General features: G+C 45.2%; 1 protein-coding gene across 3 annotated transcripts in view; it reads left to right on the top strand.

The window, feature by feature from the left end:
- Positions 1-21,103, top strand: part of sipa1l3 (signal-induced proliferation-associated 1 like 3) — a 94,235-nt gene that overhangs the window by 58,494 nt on the left and 14,638 nt on the right. For 2 of the 3 annotated variants that reach the window (XM_066704030.1, XM_066704029.1), the window contains exons 8-16: positions 1,801-1,958; positions 2,892-3,468; positions 3,698-3,972; positions 9,702-9,938; positions 10,608-10,754; positions 14,251-14,375; positions 14,736-14,854; positions 17,662-18,062; positions 19,411-19,638. In XM_066704030.1, the coding sequence (XP_066560127.1) occupies positions 1,801-1,958; positions 2,892-3,468; positions 3,698-3,972; positions 9,702-9,938; positions 10,608-10,754; positions 14,251-14,375; positions 14,736-14,854; positions 17,662-18,062; positions 19,411-19,638 (2,267 nt within the window). The remainder of the gene's footprint in view (positions 1-1,800; positions 1,959-2,891; positions 3,469-3,697; positions 3,973-9,701; positions 9,939-10,607; positions 10,755-14,250; positions 14,376-14,735; positions 14,855-17,661; positions 18,063-19,410; positions 19,639-21,103) is intronic. The other variant, XM_066704031.1, reaches the window with a different exon arrangement.

Here is a 21,103-nt window from a genome sequence, read left to right as displayed (position 1 = left end):
GTTTGTGTTTGAAAACCCTCAGCTATGATGGTGTTGTCGTGAAGGTGAGGCCTGTATGAGCCTCATGGGTGCTGAGCTTTGAAACCCAGAGCTGTCGTAGTCTTTTCAATGTGTTCACCACAACTCTGCAGCACCCAAATACTTTAGGGCAGTTAGCCACAAGCATAAGGAAATGTGTGAAACCTGCTCATGGGATCCAAGGTGTAGTAGTTTTCAAATGGATTATACAGTACCTAACAGCAGTTAATGATTAGTGTTTTGCTGTAGTGTTCTGAAAAGGCACCTAGTTATACAAATCCCACAGACAGCCCCTATCTTTATAAGCACAGTACTGTTTTTCGCTCACCCCCTTGGCAACATGTTTCAAGCAGAAGGCTATTACTGAAAACAATAAAATAAAAATAAAAACTCCTTTCTGCACTGCAATGCACCATTCAGCATAAATATTCTGAACATTATTCAACTTACTAAAAATGCAATTAAAAGTTACATTAATTGAAGCTTTGCGTCTTCAGGAAAGATTTCACAATATTACAAAATGTAAAATCGTAATTACGCATATAGATGAAGATTACATTTAGGTATCTAAATTCTGCATTTACATGAACTTTTTGGTTACATTTTGATTCAACATTACATTACATTGTTGAACATACCCAATTATTTGAATTGTTTGTAGTTTTACATGAGCCTAGCTTGAAATATTTGTGTTTTGGCATAAACATTAAGGTTTTAGGCTAATGAATTGCCATTGTAGGAAATGGAAGATTGCATTACATTATTTGTCATTTAGCAGATGCTCTTATCCAGGGCAACTTACATTTGTGCCCATTATACAGCTGGGTATTTTACTGGAGCACCAGGGATTTGAAGCCACAACCTTCAAGTTATGTGTCCAGAGCCTTAACCACTACTCCACAGTGCTGCCTTATGCACTAAAAATGGAGACATTCACATGATTTTTGTCTTGAAACTTTACCCTGTATAAATTGTAGATTTTGATGTCTAAACTAGGCAGGTTGATTTCATACAACAAGGCACACCTGCTTTATTTCCTGGTAGACAGATCAGCCAGAAACTGATTGAATTATGAATTTGATTCGATTTGTTTTTTTCACGTCTTTTCTGTGATGCAGTGGCACCCCTGTTAATGCCTGATTGTGAAACACTGCAATAAGAAACCTGTCTTTTATTTTTCGATTTCAATGTCCATCTAACCTCCATAGTAATCCATGATAATGAGAGCGCTCCCTCTGTCAATCCCAATCAGAGGCGCTCTGTGCAGAACTTATGTGGGTTGTTATCATTGGCGTAAACCCCACTTCATAACCTGACGCCGATCGTTTTATGAGCTAATAATAAGGGAGATTAAATGTGTAATCCCCTGCCTTTCCATCAGTGTATACCGCTGGATCAAATGGTACAATGTAAACTCCAACCCTGACACAGAAAATAAATGATCTGTTTACTAATTTGAATTGGCAGAAGACGCTGACTGGTGATCATTGATCGGAGCTGAGAAAACTGCTTTCAGCTCAGTGCTGAAGCCAAGCCAGAGGAGCGGACGTATTTTGGCAAAGCTGAATGATCTAGATCGGTTTTGACTGTGAAGATGCCCTCTAGTGTTGTTGGCACATAAAAAATAATCGGTTCGGTTGAAGGTTAAAAATTGGAGAGTCGGGGTAAATCTTTCTTTGGTGTTGCAGCATAATTACATAATGCACCAGCGAGATTTAATTTTACATACCCTAAGAGATGATTAACCCCACACTTTCCCTTTCTGTCTTCCTTCCCTCACAGCTTCTGCGCAAGAGGCACATTGGCAATGACATTGTGACCATTATCTTCCAAGAACCAGGTGCTCTGCCCTTCACCCCTCAGAACATTCGCTCCCACTTCCAGCATGTGTTCGTCATTGTGCGTGTCCACAACCCCTGCACAGAGAACGCCTGCTACAGGTAGGAGACCCATTGGGGAGATAGTGAGAGTGTGAGCGAGTTACAGTGGCATATCCTGCATATCGGCACACTGACTGACTATTTCATTTTGATTGGAGTGTAAAGAGTGTCCTTTTAGTAGCAAAGGATTTATGAATGAGTCATATTAACACAACTAGGTTTACTAAGCTAAAAACTAAAAAAAAAATGCTTGGATATTTGTTTTGTTTTTTACATAATCCAAAATGCTCTCAGCCTGTGTTTTGAAGCTGTTTAAATAGAATACATATTTGCTCCAAAAAAAGTTTAAGTAGGCCAGAGATCAATTTAAGACCTTTATAAGACTTTTTGATGTGCAAGCGTTTCCTTTCATCTTCTGTAAAGCGATTGTTTCCCAGTTTAACAGCTGTGTAAATGAGTCGCACTCCAACGCCTCCAGGGAACTTGGCAGACTGAGAGACAGAGAGAAATATCGAATTGTCACTTTCGCACACTCCATACCAAATACAAAAGGCCGTGTGACTGACAGATGTGCAGGGCCGCTGTACTGCTGATATCTTCTGAAGCTGTTGATTTGTGTCTTCAGTGACTTAGTTTAGTGGCAGTGTTACAGTGGTGATCCAGGTTAATTAATAGCTGTTGCCTCCATTTGGAATATATATATATTTTTAAATAAGTGGAAAATTTCAGCCTCACAGAGATGCTTGGCCACCACAAGTCCTCTCCCAAGTGTTGCTCTTACTCTTATGCACTTCTATTCTTCACTAATATGCTCCCCTCTATTGCTCTCTGTTGTTATTTACCTATTTATTCCTCCAGTGTTATCGCATTACTACTACTTCTGAAAAATCTGCCCAAACGGCTTACTTAGGATAACAGTTTAGGGATACCCTTTTGACCCTCCCCACCCCACGCAGTATTGTTGACTACTGGTGCATTTGTGTGCCTCGGCAGCGTTGCAGTGACTCGGATGAAAGACGTACCCCCATTTGGGCCGCCCATCCCTTGCAGCGTGACCTTCCGCAACACAGAGGCCTTCCGCAACTTCCTGCTAGCCAAGGTGATCAACGCCGAGAGCGCAGCCCACAAGTCGGACAAGTTCCACACCATGGCCACGCGCACCCGGCAGGAGTACCTGAAGGACCTGGCGGAGAACTGTGTCACTGGCACCCCACTGGACTCCGCCGGCAAGTTCAACCTCATCTCGCTGACCTCCAAGAAGCGGGAGCGGGCGAGGGCGCGGGAGGGGGCAGAGATGGGCAGCGCCGGGGCGGTGGCCTGGCGGGTGGCGGCCCAGGATTTCAGCCGGGCCCGGGAGACCGAGTGCATGCTGGCCATCTCCCATGAGTTTGTGGTTCTGGTGGACAGCAGCAGCAAGGAGGTGGTCTTTAACTGCTTCTGCGCTGACGTCATCGGCTGGACCCCTGACCGGCTGGCCCTCAAGATTTTCTTCGGCCGCGGTGACCACGTGTCCATCAGGGTGCCAGAGGAGTGTGTGCAGGATATCAGGGAGGTGGTGCAGAGGCTGAAGGTGAGCTGGGGCAGAAGGAGGGGGTATACAGGGAGAGAAGGGTTAGGGAGGAACTGGAGAGGGGCTGAGGGTGAGAAAAGGGTGGGGATTAGAAAGAGAATTGTGGGGGGGCTTTAGGGACACTGTATTGCAAAAAGAGAGACATTGGTGAGGAGGGGACAGAGATGTATGGTAGACAAATAAAAAGGCAGTTTTTTCCTCATGGTTATCGTCTCCCCCTCCTCCCCAGCTGTTGACGGTTGGCTGCGAGACGGTGGACATGACCCTGCGCAGGAACGGCCTGGGCCAGCTGGGCTTCCACGTCAAGTTTGACGGCACGGTGGCCGAGGTGGAGGAGTACGGCTTTGCGTGGCAGGCAGGGCTGCGGCAGGGCAGTCGGCTGGTGGAGATCTGCAAGGTGGCTGTGGTGACACTCTCCCACGACCAGATGATCGACCTCCTGCGCACATCTGTCACAGTCAAGGTGGTCATCATCCCCCCCTACGACGAGGGTGGCCCCCGCAGGTACACTCCCGGGCCTCCTCTTCCTTCTGTTTTTTTTTTTTTGGTTTGTTTGTTTGTTGTTTTTTTTTCCCCTTCCTGGTTTGAAAAGTCAGTTTTGTCTGAGTGTTACAACTGTGCTGATGCAGGAGAGGAGGAGAGCCCTGGGTGCGTCCTCTTATTCCTGTGCTGTCAGGTCCCATAGCTGCCTTTCACATTGCCTGTCCCAAGCTTTTCATTTCCAGAGCTACAGACATAACTATATTCAAAGTGCAAGCATCCAATGAAACAATTGCTTATATACAGAGAAATATGCACCACACCATTGTCTTTTCAACCAGTCTGCCATCAGGCATGCACAGGTGGGCCATGGAGGTTTTGGACTCATGGCAAAGTCACACATTGTGTTATGTTTGATCTCTCCCAGGTTTGTTACTAAAAGGTGTAGTAACAAATCGGTTTGAAAAAAATGCACTGCTCCCAAATCAGGATATGCCAAATATACTCTAAAATTATCATTTTTTGTATCTTATTCACTTATTATCTATTTATGGATTGATTGCTTAGTAAATCTGTGCATGCTGGTATTGCTTTGCAAAGGACTTGCTCTCATTGAAAGAAGCATGGCAGTCCCACACGCTTTGACAGGGGTGTTCCCTTGTTCCTGCTCTGATTGAAGAGAAGAGAAAAAAGAAAAACCAGCACAAGAAAAAACACACACACACAGATTCCCCCAAGGGCCCTTGTTCGGAGCTGCATTCCATAGCTCCATTCTAATCTCTCAGCTGTAGGTTGTAAACAAGGACTTTAGAAACTGAGGTTTTATTGTGAAGCGGCAGGAGGAGGAGGTTGGTGGTGGTGGCTCAGCGGGTGGGGGGTGGGGGGGTAGCGGCGGGTTGAATGTGTGGGTAGGTTATGTATGTATGTATGGATGGATGGATGTGTGTATCTGTCTGTGAGTGTGTTTGAGATTATAACACACTCCTTCCCACTTGAATTGCAGCTGAGCAGTTGCTAATTAGACACTTGCGCGTTCTGTAAAGTGTGCCAGCGAAAGATTGCTGCAGATTAGGGCCTGGAAAATGATGAAAAAGGGAGAGAGAGGGGGGGGGAGCGATTAATTAAAAATTCATGCTCCGTGTGAGAGTGTTGTTTGAGACCAGTGGTGGGTGTCTTAGTTGGGGGGGGGGGGGGGTTATATCTGTGCGATATAGCATCACGCCTCCCTCCCTCTCTCATTCTTTTGCCTGAGACGTGTCGGAACACTTTTCGAGGTGTGGGCTCTGTGGGTGGGTGGCTGGCTGGCTGGCGGCACGCGGGGGAGAGCAGATCCCCTCTCTTTCTCTCTCTCTCTTTCTCTCTCTCTTGCTCTCTCTCTCGCTCTCCTGCTGGAGGAGGGTGTGTGTCAGGAGCTGCCTCGCTGACTGATCTGGCTTTTTCTTTTTTCTCCTCCAACGGCTCCTTCTGTTTTGAGAGCTGAGAGAGAGGCATGGCAGGCGGAGAGCAGGACTGTGGTGTGCCCGTCTCCGACTCGAGAGGTTCCTTTGTGGCGGGTAGGGAAGCGGAGAGGGCCCACTGTGTCTCAGCACCGTATCCTGGATACCCGCCTTCCTGTTTGCTTTTATTTGGTCTGCAGGTTTGCCAGATCACACCAGCTCGCCATCTTGACTCCTCTATCTACGTGTGACGATCTCTTGATATTTTGCCTTTTTTGTTTTGTGTTTGTGTTCCTTGGGGGGGCTGGACGTAGCCCTTGTCAGCTTTATTTTTCAGCAGGTAGGGGCAGCGGGCCACCCTGGGAAACTGTTGGTGGGGGCGGGGGTATTTGGGGGCTCAGGGCTCAGATCAGAGCGATTTGCAGTCTGATTTATTTGTTTTTTTGTAAAATGTTTGTTTTCACCCTTTTGATGGTTTATCTCGGACGATCCACAGGCTAATCCAGTAGAAAACTTTAAAGAACTGCCTGCAGCTGCGTGCCTTGTCAAGCAATGACTCTTCTGCGATTGGTCGTTTGGCTTTTGTGGTGGTTTTTGGGCAGACAAGCTTTTAGGAGACATTCAATGGTTTTGGATGTAGAGTGCAAGTGCTGATCATCTATTCTATAACATACTGCATCCCTTACTTAGTCTTCGAGTTTCACAGGTAAGAAGCCTAGATTCATTTGCTGAAGGATTAGCACATATGGTTAGGTTCCACGTAGGAGGTTAAAATGTATTCGTATTAGAATGTGCCACTGAATTTATGGGAACTAACTGCAAATGCTGAGCCTTTGTCAAAACAGGCAAGTAGTTGATCAACTGATGTTAATGAGGACTTTAATTGTTGTCAGTTATATCATCCGTCTAACATAATGCAAGAAAAGGAACACGCAGCCATAGATGGTGGGAAATCGAAAAAGATCTTAGTTTTTTAGAACTTGGGGTTTGTGTTATTGAATTTAAAAAAATGAATTGAATCACAGCTCGGTGTCTTTTTATACATTGCAAGTTTTTTCATCTGGGAAGAAGCTGTTCAGACAGGGCCTGTTATTTAAAGAGGAGAAAATAACCTCAGGCACACAGACTTTTGTTGCACATAAGGTACGTTTGAAAAAATGAGAAATTGATTTCTGTAGTATGGGGATCTGTTTTCGATGTGCAAGGATCGGGTGACGGATGCACTAGTGATCTAAGATACATGCACACTATAGTACTATGGTCTCGGGTGTTGTGGTTCCTTGGCTCTCTCTGTAGAGCAACGGTTTCAGTCTTTTTGTTTTTTCCTCACAGGAGACAGCAGCCTTTCAAAATAGTAGTGCCCTGCATAATCATTATTTGGTGTTTTGCATTTGTTGCCTTCAGCTGAGTTAGTTCTCCAGTCTACATGACACAGGCATTTATTTTGTGAGTGTTTGTTTGTAAAGCATACGTTTTTGATTAAACAAAGGACAGAGACATGAGTTGTGTGTCATTTCAAAGATTGAAGAAACCGACTCTCCAGTTCAGCTCAGCCTACCATTCCAGTCCCAGCACTCGACTCTTTGTTCCCAGTAGATTCAACGTCAAAATAACCCCTCTTGGCACGTAGGCTGAGCTATGCAATCCATGAGTTTGTCCTCTTCACCTCTCCTGCACTGGTGACAGGGCTGTGGCGATCATTTGAGACTCATAACCATTGCTGAGAACCAGTGTGCTGTAATGAGATCGGGAAGGTAAATGGAACCGTTCCTGATGCTGCAGCCTGCATGGGATTTTCAGGGTTTTCTCCCTACTCAAACCTCCTTTCTGTAGAAGTCTCTCTTGCCTGTAGAGAACCTCACACCACACAGTAAAGAAATGGCTAACAGTAGCAATGTTATTGCGCCCTGCAGGCCAGAGCTCAATCCTAGCAGACTCGGAGCTGGCCAGGCCTCAGTGTGGCCCCTATCCTGGGAGTCGAGGTGTTCCTGAAAGAGAAGGTACAGAAAGAAGCCAAAACTGTTCCTCTGCAACCTGGTAGCAAGGCAGACTGCCATTTCTGAACTCCCCTGTGCGCACCAGCCTAGATTCACCACAGTGTGTGATGAGATTAACACGATATAGCATTCCCAAGCGGTCTTGCGTGGAGCACTTATTAACACTGCACTTATGATTGCCCTACTTTGCTTTTTGGTTGAGCGCATATTGAGAAGAAAGGGTGTACAAGACTGCAAAGACATGCCTTCCTGCAAATTTCCTTTGGAAGCGTTTAACTGGGGGGCAGTGAACCGTGAGTTGGCTCTCACCTTCCCTTTAGCTTTTTGTTGCCGGAACAAAAATGGCACGCGCTTCTGTGTAAACTCCTTCCCATTCTCTGTTGCTGGGCTTTTATTTGACCAGAGAGTGCCCAGTCAAATGCTTCCATACCCGTGCCTCTGATCTTAAGAATAAAAGAGGCTGTGTGAGTACCCCCCCCCACACACACACTTAGATCAGGCAGAAATAAGGTCAACTCCATAACAGAATCTTATGTATCTTATCTGCTGGAACGTGGGGGCAAGTTTAGCAGAAGGAGAATGGGAACTATAATTGGTTTTAAGAGCTGGTCAAGCTAATACTGTTTAAACATAGCAGGCTAATTGTTGGAGGAGCAGCTGGACCCTGTGATTGTGTATCATAGAGGCTGATTCATAGTGTAAGGGTGTGTGGGATTGTGTGTGATGGAGTGCGGCAGTGTGTGCTGGGATGTGATCGAGATCGTTGTGCAGTGCGATGGGATGTGAGCATGTAGGATTGTGTGCGAAAGTGTTTGTATGCACACGATAATGTGGGATTGTGTGTGATAGTGTACGACGGAATGTGCTAAAGTGAGATTGTGTGTGATAGTGTGCGACAGAGTGTGCTAATGTTGGATTGTGTGTTAAGTGTGGTGTTGTGTAATAGACAGCAACAGTGGTTAAATGGGATTGATGGGCCTTCTGCCATTTGCCTGTACATTCCACACTCTTCATTGTCTAAATAGATTCAGAATCTCCATTCATTGCATGTTCAGGAGCACTTATACAGGAGCATATATCATCATTTGGTTTATATATTTTCTTATATAAAACCCCAAAAAGCATCAACTGCAGATGTGATGGTTAGACTGACTGTGATCCACAAAACAGAAAGCACACAATAGGCTGAAACATCACTTTAAAATCTTTTGAGCAATCTTGAAGTCCCTGTGGGCGATTTTGAAATGTTTCCTGCTGATATTCAAACAGCAGGAGTTGTTTCCTTAAAAAAAAAAAAAAAAAAAAAAACTACAAGAAGTAAAGAAACAAACATAAATAAACAAACACATGAATGCGTTCTTCAGCTCTGGCGCTAGCAGGGCAGATGGCTGGGGTGTCATACGGGACCGCTAATTAAACTGATGGCATGATTCACCCTCCAATGTCTTCAGAAGCTGCCCTCTCCTGTTCTGTGGAGAGGGATTGAGGCCACGCTTTGTCCAGTCCAGCACAAGGAAAGGTTTTCCACATCCTTATCGGGAGCAGATTACATTATTCAAGCTAATTAGAGCATGAAATCGCTGTCTTTATTCAATGGGACACTGTGGCCCTAGGTGAACTGCACTGAGTATGCAGTTTACTTTGGCAATTCAAATGATAGTTGTTTTAATTTTATTTAATTTTATAAAATCTCTATTGTCTTCTCTATTGTCTAAAGCATGCTTATAGTGCTACTCTGTGGGCTCTTGGGCTTGCTCATTTTAAATCTGCATCACTGTTTTGTGTATTGGAGAGATGAACACTGAAGGGCAGTGAGTGCCCTCTAATACAGTATTTGATCTGGGTGTTTATCCTGTTGCAGCCTATCTCACATCCTTCATTTAAAACTCTTAAATGGGTGACTTATTTAGTTTTAATTAGAGATTGTTGAACACTGATTCAGGCTCAAACAAAACTGTAAAGATGCCAAGTGGTTGAATTGAGCTGAGACTGGGAGGGGGAGGAGGTTGTTAACTGTGGACTCCCACTCCATTGATTTCTATTAAACTCAATGAATCGTGGAAATAACACTGTTTCAAGTGAAGGGTGTGAAGACTTTCAGACAACTGTGTCTTTTTAATGGTAGAATTGATGGCTGTGTGAAGCAGGGTATATAGTGAAGAAAGATGAGAGACAGCAAGAGATTCCTATATTTCTCTGAAGATATTTCTGATTCTGATTCTTAACTGCGATAATCAAGTGTTGCTGTGTGAGCCAGGGTGACTGTGACTGTGAGTGTTGTGCTCAGGTCTGTCTGCCCATGTCATCCTGGTCAATACAGGGGCTGCTCAGAGGAGTACGAAATGAAGACGGTGGAGCAGAAGCCCGAGCCCGAGCCGGTGCCAGCTGGGTACAGGACACCCTATCGCAGCCCGGCCTGGCGCTGGGACAACCCCCCACCTCACAGCGCGCCCCAGTCCCAGCGCTGGGCGTCCCCCGGCCTGCAGCCCTTGCCACGCTCGCAGAAGGTCTTGGTGCCCATTCCCTACAGAGAGCCACAGCATGTGCCCAGCAAGAGGTGAGCCCTGGGGAACTGGTATCATGAAATAGCTTTGAACAGTGATCAAAGTAAACTAACAAAGATGGATTTCTCAAACACACTGCAATATATATATATGTATCAATTCAGTGCCAATACCCCCTCATTTCTGGTAATTTAATTTTGTAAACCATCAGATGGTTGAAAGCAATACTTATTTGGGTCACGTTTTATTTATTTCATAATTCTTTCACTAATTACATTTAAAAAACGTTAGGTTGCCATTTGTAAGGTTCCTCAGTGCTCCTGTGTAGAGGAATGCTAATGTAGCCCAGTCTGCTTCCTGTGTGTTCTCATTTCTCTCAGCTGCTTAGTTAATTAACACTCCCAAGTGTGCTTGGGTCTTATTTGGTCAGTGTTGGGATGTATGTAATAAAGACCTAGCAGGAACAAAGGCTGGCAATGCAATATAATGGAAGTGCTAACATTTGGCAGTCAGAGTCACATTGCATTGGTTTAATAAGCTAGAGAGCTAGTGTTCAGATTGTAAGGATGCAGCAGAGCAGAAGGTGACTGAAGATAAGATGTGGAATAGTTCAGCGGTTATAAAACCTGGAATGGCACAGGTTGCCTTGACTGCTAGAGGAGGCTGGTTGTTGGGCCCAAGGTCAAATGGACTTAATGGCTCCCTTCTTCCCTTCACCCCAGGCCAGTGAGTTTCCCTGAGAACCCTTACAGCATCTCTCCAGCAGGGGGCGACAGAGGCCTGCCCTACCGCACCTCCTCTGGCAGCTTCTCCACCCCGGGCTCTGGGCTGGGGGGGCCCTTCACCCGCTACAAACCCTCCCCTGACAGGTAGGAAGTCGAGAGCAAAAGAAGGGGATGGGAGTGGGGGAGAAGGCAGGGGATGGAAGGGGGCATCAAAGAAGCATGCTGCCATAGTCCAAGTGTAGGCAGTTCCTGGCTGGAAGTCTGTAGCTTCCTTGACCCATAAATACATGGAATTAGCCACACTAGGATTAGTCTAATGCCTCGTAATTGGCTGAAACAGTAGGAGGGCTCCACTGGAAGAGCAGAATGTCTATGAAGGTCATTGTGTCACTGTGGATGGTGGCAGTAGCCAATGGTGGGCAGGATTGCCCCAGGTGGAAGCTCATTGCCACCAGGGCTTATGTGGACTCCAACAGGATTTACTCTATAAAACTACTACTGTTACTTATACTATTATTATTGCTACAGCTACTACTACAACTGCTATTACTGTGACTACTGCTACTATTAATAATAATATCTAAGGAAGAGATCAAAAGCATTACATATCCAGCACCTTGGTGTCCCCGTAGGAGAAACGTGGAGGGCTGCTGAGTCCGTTGTTGATCGTGTTTAACCAGATCAGCCTGCCTCTGAACAAACACTTCCAAAGCATAACCACCGTGCAGAGAGCCCGGGCGGTTTAACTTGCCCGTTACTTGCTCCCCTGACATCGTGCAAGAGCACTGCCAGCCAAGATGCCAGTACCAAAGTCCCAGAATAGAAATCTAAAGTGTTTGTGGTTAAAGGCAGGTCTGCTGGACAATATGGGTATGTCATTGAACTGATTCTCATTGAGGTTAGTTTATTGCAAATATATTGATATAAATATGGAGAGGATGTCACAGACTATACTTAGTAATACAAGTGACTGCTTCAGCAATGTTGTTTCTGTCAACTCCATAGCTCTGCCGCCTTGTGATTTAGTGGAGCCATCTAAGTCTCCAAGAAGCATGAGAGTAATGGTCCTCAGCAGCTGCAGTGTCCTCTTTGTAATACTTTCTGTAAATGTAATTATGTGGGGTTACAGCACTGATCAATGGGAGATCTCCCCAGCTGAGGTCACTGTACACCATTGTCACAGGCAAGGGATTGTGCCAGAAGTCAGAGGTCATGTGCTGAGTGGCGCTTGTTGTCATGCATGCCAACATTGGCCCACCAGGTTCGTATTGTGATATTTTTGACCACCTGGGCATTGCTAGTACTGACTGTTATTGCAGGGGGGTGCCATACATTCTTACAGTGTGCATTCATTGAATTTCATAGTGAGAGTCTGTGCATCTATCAGCAAGGTACGCATACACAAGATACATTTCGTGGCCCTGCTCAGAGTCCTGCCCTCATCCTCACAAAGCACCTCTGGGGTGAACTGGAACAGTGCATCTGGGAGATACCACAGAAACCTACTTTGCACTAGAGCAATCTTCCCAATCTTTTACTCGGCCTCACTCCATTTAGACATGGGCACAGTTATCTCCAACCTCAAAATGCTGCACAGACAAGATGTATTGCGTTCAAATGCACGTTAGTACAGTTTTCACTTCAACTCTTCTTTCATTTGTTTTAAATTTACAACTATAACCAAACAAAGAAATGAAGGAACAAAGATCACCCTGAATTTGTGATTGCATTACTTTGCATCTATCAGAAGGATCAAAGCAGTGATTGAGGTCAAGGGTAGGCCTAAACCCTAAGTAAATACAGAGAACAGTAGCCCTTTGTATTCTGTCTGTTGTCCCAGTGTAGTGTAAACCGTGACGCAGGCCATGTGTATTGTGTGTGCTCTGTACCCTCTCCCTGCTGGGTGGTTGAGGGAGGATTGCTCAAGAGCTGATCAGACTGGTCTATCCTGGCGGCTCAGTGTGCTCCTCAGTTCTTGTCTGGTCTTGTTTACGGTTCTACCTATGTTCTTTCCACGGGGCAGTGAAGGGGTATGAAGGGGCCAGTTCTGAATTTTTGAAATCACAATTGGCCATGCTAGAAGAAAAGTGCTTAGCTTTTCCACTGCACTCAGAATAGCCGGTCTCTGATCTTTTCATAATTCCTCCCAGCTATGCTCTATGGGATTGGGGAGTGAATGCACCTGTTCCCTTCTCAGTTGACTGTGTGCTCAAACTTGAGCGGCCGAATATGCACGTGTGTTTGAAGCCTGTTAGTACAAAGATATAGGGAATGCAGTGTTAACATATCAAATGTAAAATAAAAAATATATTTCATATCTTTATTTTTATCTAATTGTCAATGTTTAATCAAAATAAAAATTCAGCCAGAGTTTTATATGTTCTGAATTAAAGTTTGATTTACACCGTTTTGTGTTTGAAAATGTCAAAATACACTGTTAAGGGCTTTGTCTATGTTTCTTTATTATCCTAAGTGCTGGACGTGTCAATTTGTACTGTGTATGTACATACCATATGTTAATTAGGATGTAGAAAATGGTCCCCAAAATGTTATTAGCCTCAGGTCCCAAGTTCAGTCAATTTGCCCCTGTGTACACTTTATCCAGCAATATTCACTGTCTGAGATGAATATAAATCTAAATAATTTTAAAAAAATACATGAACTAATCAAAACAACTTTTCAACATACCAACTGATTCGCCACAGCTTGTGCCTTAAATGCTAAGCCGAAGAGGCTGTCGGTGATGCAGATAAAATCCAGAGTGGATCTGCTATTTTTAGTGTGTGTGTGAGAATGTGTTTGTGTGTGTGTCTTCTAATGAGGTCAGCAGCCTGCTTTTACTTTCTTTTCTTGCGATTTTCAGAATGCTTTTCATGGCAGATGCCTTTTAGTCCTGAATTTAGTTTGCAGCAGTGACTGTGGGCATCTTAAATGTGCTTGCACCAAGAATTTCATACAGTGGATAAACAGCTGGCTTGGTTTTTGCCAAAAACCTTGGAGTCATTTTTGTTTCTTATTCTATCATTTGTAACTGCAGTGTACAATGTTGAGAGTCTTCCTGAATTCTGAAATTGAATATGCTTCTTCAGAATGTCAATAGGCTGGAACTAGGGTCAGCTTCTGAGAAACTGACACTGCCATAAATTAAAACGCATTTGTTTATTGGGTCGATTACCAGCGATATGTGTTCTGTCTTTGGAATATGAATTACCGTCACATGTTGGAATTGGAGTAATACATCAGAAACCTTTCCCATTATTGTGTGACATTCATTTGTTAAACTCACAGTGGTTAAAGTGCTTCACTCTCAAAACTCAATCTCAAATCTTCTGCAGTTATGTAAATACAAATGTCCTGCGCAAGACATTTGGGGATAGTAAACTTTCAACCTCTAATGTGGATTATGTCACTGAAGTGGTCTTTTGTGCAGTTGAATTTCCAGAAAAGACGGTGGTGGGGGGCAATTAAAAAAAAAAAAAAACATGACATAGTTGTTGATTTTAATTTAGTTTCCATATTCACACCTGCCCATACACTATAAAAACATGTGTGGGAGCAGGCACACAGACAACGCTGTTCTTGGTGGGTGAGGTGCATTTGGGTGCTAGAGGACTCAATAACCCTTCTCTTGTGTCGACAGGTATGGCACTCCCCAGCGGGCCCTGCTGCCCTACGAGCAACACACCAGCCTAGACGTCACCTCTAGTGGGGAGTCCTCCTCCGGCTTCACCAGCCAGGACAGCACCATGGAGAGAGTGAACAATGGTACTGTACCAGCGCACAGTGCACCACAACACCCAAAACAAGCCCCCTGCTTCTATCACAGGTTTTTTAACCAGCTCCGGTGATTACCTGCTGAGTTCCTCAGATTAGCACAGGAGAGAGAAGCAACTCATACAGGTGTATACCCAAAAGGAGACCAACTGCTTCTCCACACATGAGCATGGAACCTAGAACCCAAACAAGCAAGTTAGAATCAAAGAGTCAGCAAATCTGGGCTGACTTGGTCCTGTGTGGCTTGTCCTGGGGTAAAGAGAGGGCCCGGGGCTTGGACACTGTGGTTGCTGGGGTTTGCAGTGGGGTCTCCTTGCCAATACTGACAGGGGTTTTTGTGTGTGATTACAGAGCCGCTTTGGCACGTGCCCACCCCTTCTCGCATCACTGTGGGGCAGGGGCCAGGAGTGGCCAAGAGGTCCAGCCGACAGGAGGCGCCCGGGAAGGACTCTCCCAACCGACATTCCAAGGTCAGAGGTCACCTGTGCCGGCTGCTCTCAGCACTGGTACAGTCTGTCATGACAGTACTTTGTGTATTTGTGTAGCTATAGTGAATGAGAGTGGGGGGTTGTTAGTAGCCATAATGAATGACAGCAGGGGGCAGAGCAAGAGCTTGTGTTTAATTTTATTTGTATTTATTTTTTCTTCGATGTTCACGCATTTGTTTGGCCAGGCAGCACCAAGTTTTGACAATGTGGGCTATAGATATAGCTGCAGGAAACCCTTTGTATGGAAGGACTTTTTGTAACTCTTGTAACTGGTTTTAGTTGTTATGATCTCTGCTAAGACATCATGGTGTCAAGGTAATTACTTGGCAGAAAACAAATCTTCACAGTCCATCACAAACACCACAAAATTAGCCTTCAAGATCCACCACATTTGTGTTGCCTGCGGTAAACAGGCTAACGCTGCTTCATAGTTACAGCATTATCTGGTTGACTAACCTCAGTTAGTTAATAACTCACTGCAGATAAGAAATTAAAAAAAAAAAAAACGGGGCCTGGATTCCAGCCTAAAGAAATGCACCACATCAGCGCAAGATGCTTCTGACCGGAAGGAGTGGTGAAAAAATAAAAGAAAGAAAGCCAAGTTTCAAAAGTAGCCTCAAAAGGCCAAAAAGGCCTTTGTGTGAGGAAGCTTTCCTTTCCGGTGGGGAGAATAAAAAAAAATGTAATAAAATAAAAACGTCCACATGGAGAACCACAACTGAAGAGGAGTGGAGATGAATCATTGATTGTCATCTCTCAACTTGCTGGACAATCATCTGGTTTGTGAAGTCAACCGCACAGTACCCTATGTGTCATCTCTTCCCCCATCCCTCACCCCTCACCTATATCCTGCTCTGATCACTGCAGCCAGGCTTGCATGCAGTGAGAAGGTTTTAATTGCCAAGTCCAGCAGTGGGCAAGAAGCCAATGGGCAAGAAGCCAAAGTCGACACATCTGTATATCCGAGTCACAGTTGCAGAATGTCCGGTATGGTCTCTTTAGCATCTGAGCATTGAGATCAGGACTCTTGTGCAGGGCCCAGAACTGTTTTTCAGCATTGTTCTTCTCCAGTCACTCCTGTCCAAAGCTTTGTGTGTGTATCATCTCGTTTGATAGACCTACATGCCCTCAACATGGAAGTCAATGATTGTACACTGTTGTCCAAAATATTGCGATATGTTCGAGGACTCCTGGTGCCCTTCAAAACATCCACTACTAGCATGAGACCTCTTGTACTACCTGTGCACCAGAGATATCTTTTGGTTCTAGCATGTCTCTGTATATATACATATGTCATTAAGAATATAATGGACAAACCTAATCAGGTATTGAAGAGTGCGTCTAAATGCAATACGTGAGGTGCATGTGGGAGTGTTTCTGCTGCAGGGCACGTTTATACGATGATGCATATTTGAGGCGTTAATCAGCCAAGTGCTCTCTCATAGACCACTTTGATCCTGTCAGAATGTAGAAATAAGGGCTCCATTAAGTGTGATTCACTTTTAAATGCTCACTGAATCCAACTCTGTGCATCTTTGTTTACTCTTTTCTCCTATTTTTATTCTTCATTATTTTATTGCTGTGTATTTAAGGCATTCGTTACCGGCATTGTGAGTGACTCATTCTGCCGTCACCGGGGGAGAGCCACATGAATTGATTACTAGGTTGGGTTGGAAATGAATAGCTGTCCACTGTAATTGTACTACATTCCTCTTTGAGTAGCTGCTGGCCAATCTTAGCTGGCAGTCGGCTGGTAAATTGCATTTGCTGTTTGTCCCCTCCTCCCCCGCCTTGCGATACAATGAGCTGTACAGATACAGCGCATAGGACATTTTAGCTGCACTTACAGTATTAGAGCACATCTTTAATTGTACAACAGAGTCCTGACATATTGCAGTGAGCAGCCCTGCGCAGAAGAATTTGACAAAAAAGCAGAGCACAACCTGCCTGATAGCTTGGACCATTAAGCAAGCAACTTATCTGGGTGGGGTTTCTTGGCTGGATGTCCCTTTTTGAAGTGGAAGGGCTCTTGCTCTCGTGTGGCGTGTCGGCCAGTGCAGATGCCGTGGCCCTGGCCAGCCGCACAGAGTTGGCAAATGAGAGCTTGGTGAAAGTCTGTATGGCAGCCTTGGCAAGTTAATAATTAAGTGGAAAATGATGCTGTCATTTTGATTTGCAGTGCAGCTTACCACAGGAGTTAAGTGAGGCCTGTGGAGTGTGCAGTTTCGGTTGACTTTGCCAAGCTGCAAAATCACTCTCGCTTCCTGGCTTCTGCGTGGCCTGCTGCACTGTTGCACCTGTGCTCTTGGAAGGGATGGGTACATCCCACACCTGGCAGGAATGGAAATACGAGCTGTTGCAGTAGTCAACGCCCTTCCTGGCGTCCATTTGACTCTACCTCTACCATGTGCTAACTGCACTGTACATTAGGGCCTGTAACACCTGCCAACACAAGACCACACCCATTCACACAGCTGGGAGTGTGACGCTGCCCCCAGTCCTATAGAAAATCCCTAGGATGAACTGGAAAGATCAACACAATTTTGCTGGCCTTCGCCGTCTAAAGCTTTGCAACAGTCTGCCATTGTTGGCACCTACACCCTATTCAATACCTTGACATTTATTTTCTTTAACTTCTCTTACATAGGGTTTGTATAGGTGATTATGTATTTTCATTTCTCCACTGTCTAGATCCTTGCAATATACGGGTGGTATTGACTGAGTGTGTCTTTTTGTGTTTCTTGTGTATTTCTGTATGTGTTTTATATGTGTGCCCTCTCATGTTTCAGGGGGATGCACAGTACTCCAGCCACTCCAGCAGCAACACCCTGTCCAGCAACGCGTCCAGCAGCCACAGTGACGAACGCTGGTTTGACCCCAGCGACCCCGCGGAGGTAGAGCAGGACCCCCTGACCAAGGGTGGCTCCAGCGACAGTGGCATTGACGCCGCCACACTCTACACACCCAGCCCCAACTCCACGGGGGTGAAGCCAGGGCGGCCCATCCCTGCTGCCCCCCAGAAGCCCCTGCACAGCTCAGCCACCTACAGCGGCCTGCAGGAACTTGCCAGCCGGCCCGGGGAGAGGAGGAGAGAGTCATCTCCTGCCATCGCCACCTCCGCCCAGACCAAGGGGTACCGTACCAAGACCTTCCCCCTTCCCAGCACAGCTACAGACCACTTCAAACCCAGGTGAGCATCCACGGATTTAGCGGTCACACACATTGTAATATTTACTGTATGACTCACTGAATTGCATTTTGTTCTCCAAGGGTGATTTAAAAAAAAAAAAAAATTCATCAAACCATTTCACTCACTCACATATATTTCATACCCCCTGTAGTCTCAGAAACAAATGTTTTGAAGACTTTAAGTACACATTGGTACTAAGTGTTTCAACAGTAATCCATGTCTAATTCACTTTTGATTGATTGAAATTGATTTTGAAAAGAGGCAGTAGAAGCTTTGCATGCTGTACTGCGGGATTTAATGAGTCATTTCACAAAGAGGAGAACATATTGAATGTGTTACGTATTGAGGGCTGCATTTCCCATGTTTACAGGTACTATTAGTAAATTAATAATGGGATAGATACCAATCTTTTTAATTTTATGAGTAACTGAAATGGTTTGATGAATTAACAATCACCCTATAGTTCTGCTGTGCATCTTTTGTCGTGCTTTATTTTTATGTGTACACTATCTTTTAGTCCCTTGTAGGTATGTCATAGTTGTTTTGTTTATCAAGCCTGGGATTGAGAATACAAATTAATAAATGAAAAAATATAACCATACTAGTTTGCAGATTTCTGAGAACTGCAGTTACTTGTTTTAATTTGCACACAAACAATGTCTTTAATTAAACTAGTCTGATACAAAAAATACACTTGGATGATTTTTGGATTGTTTTTCTTACAACATGAGTACCACTGTAGAATTGCCTTATCCACAGTGACTCAGATTCAGTCAATTTTGCTTTGTCCTGTATTCTACACAGCTCTTGGCTCACAGCTGGTGGCCCGTCTTTCTATCTGTACTGATCCTACTCCTGAGTTGAATGTTTATTCACCACTGGAAGGGTTACAAAAAAAAATACTGTAGATTTTTATTATGGGTGGAAAGAAGAAGGACAGAAGGAAATTGGTCAATTAAAAGAGAAGAAAAACATGGTAAACACAAAAAGGATTTAAGTGAACTAAACAAACAAGTAAACACTACCCTTGTAATCCAGGTACATCCATGCTGGCTCATCATCAAGGCCCAGTTAGCAGAGAGAAGCCCCCATTGAGTTATCCCAGTGTAATCCCATTGTAGGGGGTCTTTGTTGGCTGCACAGCTGTGAACCCCAGTGCCCAGAGACATGGGGGGAGTTGACGGGGTGGGGTGGGGGCAGCAGTCTATAGACAGATTAAAGGCTTTTCTCCATAATCGTCTGTCTGTTTTGCCCCTACCGCTTGTGCGGACTGCCCACTTTGTCATAGTGGCCGTCACTTACAGAACTCTCCTGTCTGTGTGTGTTTGTGTGTTTGCCGTCACCCCAGGGCCTGCTACACCCCGCAGGGCTACAAGACACCCACCAGTGAAAAGCCCCGGTCCGTCAAATCCAGCCAATCAGGGTCCTACCAGCTCTCCACCTCGGCACCCAAGTCCCTCTACAAAAGCAAGCACGGCAGCGGCTGGAAGCAGGCGGAGGAGGCTGCCACCAGCCCTGGCACGGCACCCAATGCCACCCAGGGCACTGCCACAGCCATCTCCACTGACGGCAAGAGGTAAGCATCTGTGTTTGTCATTTTGGTTTTGGTTTAAATTCCAAACAATTTTGATGGGAGGGCTGGTGAACCACCTGGCTGTGAGAAACCTTATCATTTGTGAAACACATGAGATGGCAACATATGTAATTTTGTAAGAATGTAAGGTTTTACACATGCATTTCAGTGTTTATTATTTATTTGTTAGTACATGCCCCTTATCTGTGGGAGGACTTAGTTTGTCACATTTCAACAAGCACAATACAGAAAGAGTAATATACCAATTTTATGCTGAACTGGACAAAATGACCTAAGAGCATGTGCACAATACATTGCAAGATTCTATATAGGGGTATCTTTCGGTGTCCTGGGAGAGGCGAAATTTAAGGATTGGAGAATTGCCATCAACAGTATGTGTTGTCTGCTGGAGGAGTAGCAGGATTGACAGAGAGAACCCTAATGCTTCTGGTCCAAAATCCCCAGCACTGTGACAGAAGATCATACCAAGCTCCTTATCTGAACTCTTGCTCACTTGTGGGTTGCCCTGAACTTTTCCTTCACTTGGTATTACACTTGTGCATTCGGATGTCGATTGCGCTGCAAATAAACCAGGACTAGCTTCCCATGGAGGAAAATAATGTCAGAGATGGAAGTGCATGGCTGGCACAGTGGCCTAACAGGTTCAATGGATGGATGAGTGCGAGTGTCTTTAGGACAGAAATTGCACACTGTTCTTACACAGATGTGGGCAGGTGTGAAGCAGCTGGAGGCCAATTTTCTGGGATCCTAAATAGAAAACAAGCTGCTTGGGTCAGAAGGCTAGGGCACAACCAATCAAGCAAGAGGGGATGAATCCCAGGTCCTCTCACCTGTAATCTCCTCCCTGCTCCCATTCCCGTATCCAGGCGATCATTGCCAGCAATGGCCCGTGCCATTGGCAGACAATCGAGCGCTTAGACCCTGCTGGGAAAGCCCTTTGGAGGAAATTTAATGTAATCCTCCCTTTCAATTGTGTGGTGGTCTAGAGAGGGGGATTATGGTCTCTGATTGGGAGAGGGGTGGGGGCATGCTTAAGCTGGAAGGGTCGCAGTCATGGTCTTGTCACTCCCCCAGAGGAAAGCTTTAATAGACTTCCCTTCCTGACGACCCACTGGCCTGCTGGGTAATTATCAGTATGACATCCTCTTTTGATCAGCCATTCACTGTGGACAAAACGGCACGCGATGCACACAATGAACAGTGAGTGCTCCCTTTGCCGGATTCATCTAGACGCTCTTCATCTGTGTGCAGTGAGTCACAGTCGTAGACCGCCCTTCAAGCTCTGCATTCTGTGCCTTGTGTGGCTCTCTGTGCCATGCAAACACTGTGTGAAGGCATCAAAGTTATTCCCACTAATGCAACTGCTCGGCTGACAATGGCAATCTCCCGCACGCCGCGCAAGCTGGAATGGGAATAATCAGAACAGTGTGCTGACGGGCTTCCTCTC

The sequence above is a fragment of the Amia ocellicauda genome, chromosome 5, assembly GCF_036373705.1.
Source record: "Amia ocellicauda isolate fAmiCal2 chromosome 5, fAmiCal2.hap1, whole genome shotgun sequence".
Lineage (NCBI taxonomy): Eukaryota > Metazoa > Chordata > Actinopteri > Amiiformes > Amiidae > Amia > Amia ocellicauda.
The sequence above is the reverse complement of the archived record's forward strand: the minus strand, read 5'-3'. Positions and strand labels throughout refer to the sequence as shown.